This window comes from Quercus robur, chromosome 3 (genome assembly GCF_932294415.1).
Source record: "Quercus robur chromosome 3, dhQueRobu3.1, whole genome shotgun sequence".
NCBI classification, from domain to species: domain Eukaryota; kingdom Viridiplantae; phylum Streptophyta; class Magnoliopsida; order Fagales; family Fagaceae; genus Quercus; species Quercus robur.
Window position 1 is genome coordinate 11,204,359 of NC_065536.1, and position 9,636 is coordinate 11,213,994.

The 9,636-nt window shown below is 38.7% G+C and overlaps 2 protein-coding genes and 1 long non-coding RNA gene across 3 annotated transcripts; 1 reads left to right on the forward strand and 2 right to left on the reverse strand.

Annotated features, from left to right (window-relative positions):
• The first annotated feature begins 4,025 nt into the window (after positions 1–4,025).
• LOC126720036 (uncharacterized) lies at positions 4,026–4,955 on the forward strand. The gene is made up of 2 exons (XR_007653213.1): positions 4,026–4,190; positions 4,291–4,955. It is a non-coding gene; the product is annotated as an uncharacterized LOC126720036 (long non-coding RNA).
• Positions 4,956–5,780: 825 nt separating this feature from the next.
• LOC126717035 (uncharacterized) lies at positions 5,781–6,487 on the reverse strand. Its single transcript, XM_050418188.1, has 2 exons — positions 6,135–6,487; positions 5,781–6,029 (listed from the first exon to the last, which is right to left on the reverse strand). The coding sequence occupies exons 1-2, from the start codon at positions 6,423–6,425 to the stop codon at positions 5,781–5,783; spliced, it is 540 nt and encodes a 179-aa protein (XP_050274145.1). The 5' UTR covers positions 6,426–6,487.
• A 243-nt stretch (positions 6,488–6,730) lies between these two features.
• On the reverse strand, positions 6,731–8,072 carry LOC126719233 (uncharacterized). Its single transcript, XM_050421811.1, has 3 exons — positions 7,197–8,072; positions 6,787–7,100; positions 6,731–6,752 (listed from the first exon to the last, which is right to left on the reverse strand). Exons 1-3 carry the CDS (start codon positions 8,070–8,072, stop codon positions 6,731–6,733), a joined length of 1,212 nt encoding a protein of 403 aa, XP_050277768.1.
• Positions 8,073–9,636: the final 1,564 nt, after the last annotated feature.

Below are 9,636 nucleotides of genomic sequence, written 5' to 3' on the forward strand. Positions count from 1 at the left end.
GTTGTGACACTTGCTTATTTACATCCTTGGGATTGCAACCTCAACATAATATTTTAGCAAAAACACTATTTTGGTTCTTAGATTTTAGAGTCATAGTCAATTTAGTCCCTACATTTTAATAACAGTTAATTTGGTCCCTGTTATTTTGTGGTCTTGGCCTATTTGGAGTGAGGAGAAAATTAATGCAATTTTTTTTTAAAAAAATTTTTAGGAGAATTAATGCAAAACTTTAAAATGATTTATCTTAACCTTCATAAATTGTCAATAAAATAAAAAGACTGAAATACATTTAAGACCCTTAAAGTTCGAGGTTATTATCATTTTTTCCCTCTACATTTTAAAATTTTCACTTCACGTGATTCAATTTTTTGTTTGGCTTTTTCCATTTCAAAATTTTTATTATGGTCCTTCATGAATATTAAAATTGTGAAATGTAAGTGACCAAACAAAAAACTAAATCAAACATGAAGGGTCAAAATAAAAATTTTGAAACATAAATAACCAATATAAAAACAAATCAAATGTGAAGGGCTAAAATGAAAATTTTGGAATGTAAATTAAAGAACTAATTGTAAGGATACAATTTGGAGCCCAAACCCCTATTTTATAGGTCTTGGCCCAAAGAGCCCAACATAATGAATTTTTTGTAGAGTATGGATCAAAGAACTAGGTTTTAACAAGTTAAACGGGGTATTGCATGGAATAAGGTAACACATGAACAAGAGCAAAAACCATTATACTGAAAGATCACACGATCTGATAGGGCTAAACACTTAATTTGTATCTACGGATCAATGCAGTGGGGTTCATTTGCATGCTACAGTACTCTCTCTTCATTTTTTCCGTCCCCCTCTCATGGGGGCTTCTACACATTATATAGGCCTTTTCTTATCATCTAGGCTTTACACTTGTTGATCATCCAAGCCTCCACTTGAACACCTGTCCCATCAGATACCTCTTTCAGTTCTCTGTGAGTTGCGGTAGCCAAGGTAGCACTGTTCAAGGGTTTTCTCCACATTAATGCGGCCAAGAAAGTAGCTGTAGTGCATTCAATGTGGTGATGACAGCTTTTGCTTAGATATTTTGTGTTTCCTTTCTTTTCACGTATTTAGGGGATGGGCTTCAGTGGCTGGGATGTCCTTTCGCTCCGGATTTTCAGTGTCCAAGGAGAAATTCCTCCTCGGACCTATTTTCTTTGTTTCCAGTGATGTTTTTCTAATGATGTTTAACATGGATTGCTTAAGCCACATTAACTCCTCGGATGGGCTGGTGTCCTTGGACGAGTCCAAGGTCCAACCTGTTACTTTGGGCCATAGTCCCCACACTAATGTAGCGGAAAACCTATGAGAATTAGAACATGTCTTCTTCAAGAAAAATAACCTTGAATTCACAATGTGATAATGTCTAAAATCCACAAGAGAAACTGAGAATAAACTCTAAACTTTTTTATTAATCTGATAATTAAATGTCTTAGAGGCTAGAACATGTTTAAATAGCAAAATAAAAACCTAGGGCGACTAGGAAAACGCCCACCAAATCCTAATTTGCGCTAATCACAAGATGAGGTGGCAGAATAGTAAATTTTACCAAGAACAACAAAATTGAGATTATTGCAGAATTAAAAACTATTGTCTCTAAGAGATGTCCCAAAATAAACGAGACTTTATTTTGAATTTTATATTAAAAGTTATAAAGGAAATAAATATTACAAAAAATGGAAAAAACGGAAATTTTAGGGACTATGCCCAAAAAGTGGCTTCAGTTGTGGCCTAAGGCAATGATTTTTTTTTTATCCCAGTGTCATTTCCCTACACGTCCCCAATTTTTATGAGATTTTGTCTTTTTTGTCAATGATTTTTACTAGTACTTTTTATTAAGTCATTGTCGTTGTGTGTGTGTTTTGTGGTCAAATGGTCTTACTTTAGAATTCCTAGAAGTATGTACTTTTTTGATACCCGAAACCATAAAATCAGGGTATCTAAAGAAATAGAAAAGAAACACCTCCACGCCTCCCCCCCCCCCCCCCCCCCCCCCCTCCTAGGGTTGAGAATTAGATAGATAATAGTATACGGTAAAGAAATAGAAAAAGTAAAATGCCAAAAATTGAAGGAAAGAAAAGAATATAAACTAGAGTACTTGCTCACAAACCTAAGACCCCACCATAATTTTCTTTTTCTCTCTCCTTCTTTTAAATTTGTTTGGAAGTTTAGAGAGGAAAGAAAATATTAAATTAAAATGGAATAAATTGGAATTAAAAGGCTTAAGATAATCTCCATATTTAGAGTTTAATAAAATAATAATGAATAAAAAGATAAGAAAAAAAGAATAATTTTGTCTCCGTTAATCAAGCGAAGGAGGTGTTCAATTCCATTTGTTCCTTTGTTGTTTTTGTTTCAAACAAAAGAAGGATTCCTTGCTTTCACTCCTCTCAAGCAAAAATTTATCTCATCTTATATTGATGAGCATGAATAAAAAATAAGATATAAAGAATAACTTTGTCTCAACTGATCAAGTGAAAGAGGTGTTCAATTCCATTTTTTTTTTCAAACAAAAGAAGGATTCCTTGCTTTCACCCCTCTCGAGCATAAATTTATCTCAACTTATATTGGTGTTCATTATCATATAGGAAAAGTTTAATATGTTTACTTTACTATTTATTGAGTCATGTTTTTTTAAATTTTTTGACATAATAGTATAATCATAATTAAATGAATTTGTAAAGGACGTTATTCATCCTTATAAAGTCATAGCTATCAACTCTTTGCATGGTGTTTGGATGAAAGGAATGTAGAAAGAAATGACTTGTTGTTTCTTTATTTTGAAATTATAAGCTTATAATAGCAAAAGGAATGGAATGGTTAAATTTGCTCCACTTCCACCCATAATTTTTTATGGAAAATGCTAAAGGCACAACAAATTTCATTATAAAAGTTTTACATATTAGCTTAACAATGGATATCCTAGCTAGATAACTGTAGGGTCACATTTTTCAGGCCAAGCCCAAGATGCATGGGACCTTAGACCAGTGAGCCTGATACAATGATTTTGTAGAGAGTGGGCCAAAGAGCTGGGTTTTAGTGTATGGACAACGATCATCACGGTGTTCCTCATGTGGGCCAAGTTTACCAAAGAAAACTAGTCCTTGGCATGATCCGAGGAGCTTTTCCTGGTATCCCTGGTATGTTGGGGGGGAAGGATCCCCTTTTCTGTTTCTCTTTATTCCCTTTTTATAGTCGTTTTCTTCCTCCTGAATGAGGTTCCTAGGGTAGGTACTTGTCCCATCAACCTCTCCCTTCAGTTGTTGGGAGTGGTTGTAAGGACAAAGAAGTATGGCTCTGTCAGGCATAAGGCACTAAATGCAATAGTGGCAGCCTTTCTTTTAGACGCTTCCGTTTTCTCTGTTGTCTTTTTCTGTTTTAGTGCTTTTCCTGCCCTCTGGAACAATATGGAGTGTCGTTACTGGTGGTATGTTGCCTCTTTTACCCTAGGCTATATCTCAGCCGAGGAGGATTCTCCCATGGCCGAGGAGGGGTTTTCCTTGGGCTGGGCCCCTGGCCCAATGTAGACATCGACATGGACCTATTAGCCTTTTACCCCCCCCCCCCCCACAATAACGTTAACAACATAATTAAGATATATATATATATATATATATATATATTATAAACATTAATTTATCATGTAACTGTGTTCAAATTAAAATAATTTTTTTTCTTGGATATGTGTTTGACTTTTATGTAGTAAAATTTGCATTGCGCCTTTAATCACTCATTTTGTATTGTGTGTAAGCAAAATAATACATACTTATTAATTAAGTCAAAATTAGATGTTTACCCTCATTCAACTAAGAGATGTGCTATGTCCATAATATTTTTCACAATAAATCATAGGGATAATTACACATAACCCACCTGTGGTTTGGGCAAAAATCACTTTGCCTACCCGTGGTTTGAAAAGTATCACTTAACCCACCTGAGGTCTGTTTCCGTCACTCTCCATAACCCACCTCGGTCTCTGCCGTTACAAAAACACCTTTTAACCCCAAAACAGAACATAACGCGAATCAAAACCCCCAAAACTCAAACACGTTTCGAGAGAGACACCCAAGGTGCAATCAGGCTTGTTCTTCGCGGTTTAGAGCGTGTGGAGAGGGAGAAAGCACTTGTTTTGCATCATCGAACCTGGGCAAGGTATGTGTGATGTTTTTTCATCTGCATTTGGGTCTGTTCCTGATTTAGGGTTTCAGATTTTGTTCAAGTGTGAACTTACTGTGTGAAAGTCTAAATCCAGGAATCGTGGTATGTTGAGATGTCTTCATCAAGTGGTAATTTCTCGGGTTCATGTGGACATATGTGCAATGAGCAGACTTGTGTTTTGAGAACAAGTTTGAGTTTGCACAATTTTGGGAGGAGGTTCTTGGGTTGTAGCCGTTATAAGGTTGGTCCTAAGTGTCCTTTCTTTGTTTGGATTGATAACCCAACCTGTCCTCGTGGGAATGAAGCTGCACCTTTGGCTCTAGAGAAGATGTCTAGGCTTTAGACTGCTCTCCAACTTGCAAATGAGAGGGAAAGGACAGCTCTGGAAACGGCAGAAGAAGCTAGGCAAATGGCAGAAAAGGCTCTTGAAGAGGAAGCCAAAGCCAAGGAGAGGGAGAGAAAGGCTCGAGCTGTCTGTGCAAAAGCTAAGGAAAAAGCCATTCTTGCTGAAGAGAAGCAAAGAATGTGGAAGTCTGCATGCATTTTGTCATGGATCTTTTTTGTTATTGTTATGTTGTTGTGTTTTGGCTCAATTGAGTTCTCTGGAGTGAAGAGACCTAGATTGTTGCCCCTGAAGTAGTTAATTGGTTAGTAGAGATAGTTATGGCAATGGTGTTAATGAATTTGTATTGTAATAGCACTAGCCTACTGATGTAATGTTTTGATGTGTCAATGAATGAAGAATTGGTCAATTCTTGAGTATTTTGTGCATATCCTAACAACCATTCAATGGAAGAAGTAATGGTCAATTATCAATTTGGCTGTGCATACCATAACAACCATTCCACAATAAAAACTTTCATACACTGTATTAGAAAAGTATACTTGGACATAATTTGTAGTAGCAATAAATAAACTTCCATATAATTTGGCTGTGCATACCATAACAACCATTCCACAATAAAAACTTCCCATACACTCTATTAGAAAAATATACTTGGACACAATTTGTAGTAGCAATAAATAAACTTTCATATAATTTGGTTGTGCATACCATTCCACAATAAAAATAATATACTTGGACATAATTTGTAGTAGCAATAAATAAACTTCCATATAATCTAGTTTGGACAAATATTGTTCCATACAAACTGTAATATCACAACTTCCATATTGTACCTTAATTACAAAAAAGCACATTCCAAGGCCAGCAGTGATTGTTTTTTACACTAATTGGTAATTACAAAAAAGCACATTCCAAGGCCAGCAGTGACTGTTTTTTACACTAATTGATAATTACAAAAGGCCAACAGTGGTCTTCACAAAAAAAAAAAAAACCAAAAAGGCCCACATGTTCCCACTAGGTTTACTTCCAATGCTGGCATGCGTACCCACTAGCTTCATTCATTTCTTGCCTTTACTCTTTCCTCTTTCCACCCACTGGATTCATTTTTGGTGGCCTTTGTGCAGCAAGCTGTCCTCTAGTCCTCACACTACCAGTGCTCCCACTTGCATGTGAAGGCTACAAAATAAAAAATAGATCCACTTGTTAAAAAATATCCCAAGCTACACAACCATCCAGGACTAAGTTACCTGTGAAGAACTTGGTAAGGTATCCCAGGTCTCCCTAGGTGTGTGAAACTCTGGTTGTGAGGAAGAGAACCATCCTGCTCTCTTGTGAGATGGCCTAGGTTGATTTCCTTGCTGTGAGGATGAAGGCTGAGTGGCAGACATCATGTTGTAGGTCTGTGTAGGCTGCTGGGATGGTGGCTGAGGTGCAGGCTGAGGTGCAGGCTGAGGTGCAGATCTAGGTGCAGGCACCCCTTCCCTTGCCTGCAACAAAACCCAGTTTCAATACAGTGTCTATTGTAAGTTTAAAAACAAGTTTTTTTTTTTTTTGTTTTTTTTTTTTTTGCCATTTAAATCCTAATTACTTACAGCTTTTTCTCTTTGAAGTCTCTGTCTCCTCTGCCATGGTGTCTCCCCAGTGATGCCAGCCTTGCACCCTCTTGAGTTATGCCCTTCCTTTTTGCATTTCCCACATCTTACAGGTCTATTCTGTCTACTTGCTTTGTAAGGGTTCCTAGGCTCATCAGAAGCCCTCCTTCTTTGCTTGGGTGGTCTGCCTGGTGGTTTGTATATGTGAGGTGCCAGGGGAGCAGGCTGTCCAGTCTCAGCCCATTCTGACTGGCCAGGCATGGGAGGAAGTACCTCCTTGTATATCTCCATGTAAGTTTCTTTGAAGTAGCATGGGTGGGTATAGTCTTCTGGTGTCTCAATGTTTGTATAAATGGCAGTTATGGCATGTTTGCAGGGAATGCCATTTAAATCCCAAGACCTACAGCTACATGTCTTCTTCACCAAATCAACTACATGCCTCTCATACTGACTGCCTACCTCATAAAGGAAACTACCAGCTGGGGTAGCACTAAATGCCTTACTTTCAACCTTCAATTTCTCCAACCTATCTTGTATGCTTGGACACAACTTTCCAGCATACTTCTGTATCCCTTCCCTTTTTGTGTAAAGCCTAATCATAAGTCTAACCCTAATCCACTCCAACATTGCCAAGATAGGCTTGTCCCTAGACTTCAATATCATTGTATTAAAAGACTCACTCAAATTATTTACCAAACAATCTGTTAAGGCCCTATGAGTGAAGTGTGACCTTGTCCACTGTGCAGGTGCAATGTTTGCAAGATACTCATATGCCTTTTCATCCAAATCCCTTATGTACTGCATGCATCTCTCAAACTCCCTTACTGTTGTGGCAGCAGCACACCTCCACAATGCATCCTTCAGCTCCAATCCCTTGTGATCAACTTTGAAATTGTTGTAGATGTGTTTCACACAGTATCTATGCTCCACGGTAGGGAATAGTGTCTCTATTGCAGGTATAAGCCCCTGTAAATAAGCAAGCAAACAAACAAACAAAACAAGTTAGTTCAGCAAACAAAGTCAACTATTCAAGTGTAACTGAACAAAACAAAACTTGCATACCTTTTGCCTATCAAAAATGAAGACCAACTGAAGCTCCTCTGGCCTCCCTATATCATCAGCAAAAATTTCCAAAAACCATATCCAAGACTCCCTGGTTTCTTGTTCCACAACAGCCATGGCTACTGGAAAAATGTTGTCATTTGCATCCTTGGCAGTGGCAGATAAGATTTGCCCACCAAATCTGTGCTTTATGTGACAACCATCTAAACCTATAAATGGCCTGCATCCACCTAAAAATCCTACCTTCTGAGCATTGAACCTAACATACATCATCTTAAATTTTGGCTGGGAAGTCTCCTCAGCCATTTCTGTCTGCAATATAACCCTACTCCCCTTGTCTACAGTGGTTATCATTTGTGCATAGTCCCTAAGGACACCATATTGCAGTTGCTCATCTCCATTTATCAAATCCTTTGCATTTCTCTTTGACCTATACACTTGGTTTACACTTAGGTCAACAGATAAATTTTGCATCACATGGTTGTGTACACCACTCACCTCCCAATTTGGATTTTTGCTAAAATCCTCAATGAACCTCTTAGCAACATAAGCTGATGTTGCTTGGCTGTTTTTGAAAGACTTGGGACAAGTACAGTCATCAGTCAAGGTCTTAATTTGAAATGTTAGCTCTCCACTTATTTGAGATGCATAACATCTCCACCCACACCCATTCTTGCAGTGAACTGATATCTTGGTCTTCTCATTAAGCTTGAATTTGATGTCAATAGGTTTTTTGATTGCATACTCCCTCAAAGCAGCTCTGAACACCTTTGCATTAGGGAACTTCATCTCCTTCTTCAGTACAACATTTCTCATGTCACTCTTAGCATTAAACTCCACTTGCTCAGGTTCCTGCTCATCATCAGACCCATCCATGCTTACCAGGTCATCCTCAAGGGCTGGCTCAGCCCACTCAGGGTCTGTGTGGGGTGCATTGCTTGATTCTGGGGCTGTGTGGGGTGCATTGCTTGATTCTGGGGCTGTGTGGGGTGCATTGCTTGATTCTGGGTTTGTATTGGGAGCAGAACCTTGTGGAGCTGAGTTTTGAGCAGCAAATACATCATCACCAAAGCCATCCCCCTCTAGGCCTTCATTTAGCCAATCATCATCATCATCATCATCATCTCCTTCAACATTCTGTTCTTCATCTCTTGCATCAATGTCAACATCCTCAACATCTTCTTCATCATCACTCTCATCATCATTCTCATCATCTTCATCATCATCACTATCCAATTCTATTTCAACCCTTGCTGTATCACCACTTACATCACCACCTGCATGACCACCTACACCATCTGCCACTCCCCCTGCATCACCACCTACACCACCTGCCACTCCCCCTGCCACTCCCCCTGCATCACCACCTCCGCCACCATCTGCCACTCCCCCTGCATCAGGATACTCAACTGCCAATGGCTCCACATCTATGTCAGTATAGATTATGATTTTTTCAGCATACCATGCCTTATGAAGGTTAGTCATGTTTACGACATCTGTATCTGTTTCTATGTCTCTTAAATCATGCTGTAGATCACTATCAGGAATTAAATACTTATATCTACTGTGTTCCTTAGGAGCACCAACTAGATGGCATAAATCCCTAATTTCAAAGTAACTCAACTTGTCAGGGTCAATCTCTGTCAGTAAACGTACAGACCCACCCACATATTGTATGGTTGGCTCCTCCACAAAACATCCCCCAACATGAATTTCAAGGTCAAATGTGACATCATCCATCTGCAATTAAAATAAGTCTCAATGTTTACACACACTGACATGCAGAAAGTGAGAAGAAGCCAAAAGAGACAACAAGGCAACAAATTGACAACAACACACGGACAAAGGACCACATAAAGCACATGCAAAACCAGACTCCCAACAAATTCATAGGGACCACACTACCCACACTTCACAAACAAGTGCAATCATTGACAAAATGCATTATAGAAACAACAATAGCAAAATGCATATCCTAAGCGATTCTACACATAAATAGCAAAATGCTAATTTAACATACAAAAAAAATTTTACTGTGCAGATGAACAGCAAAACCTAACTACGTGGGTGGGTCACCATAAAAAAATGACATCAAGAACCCAAATGCAGATGAAAAAACATCACACATACCTTGCCCAGGTTCGATGATGCAAAACAAGTGCTTTCTCCCTCTCCACACGCTCCAAACCGCGAAGAACAAGCCTGATTGCACCTTGGGTGTCTCTCTCGAAAAGTGTTTGAGTTTTGGGGGTTTTGATTCGCGTTATGTTCTGTTTTGGGGTTACAAGGTGTTTTTGTAACGGCAGAGACCGAGGTGGGTTACGGAGAGTGACGGAAACAGACCTCAGGTGGGTTAAGTGATACTTTTCAAACCACGGGTAGGCAAAGTGATTTTCGCCCAAACCACAGGTGGGTTATGTGTAATTATCCCTAAATCATA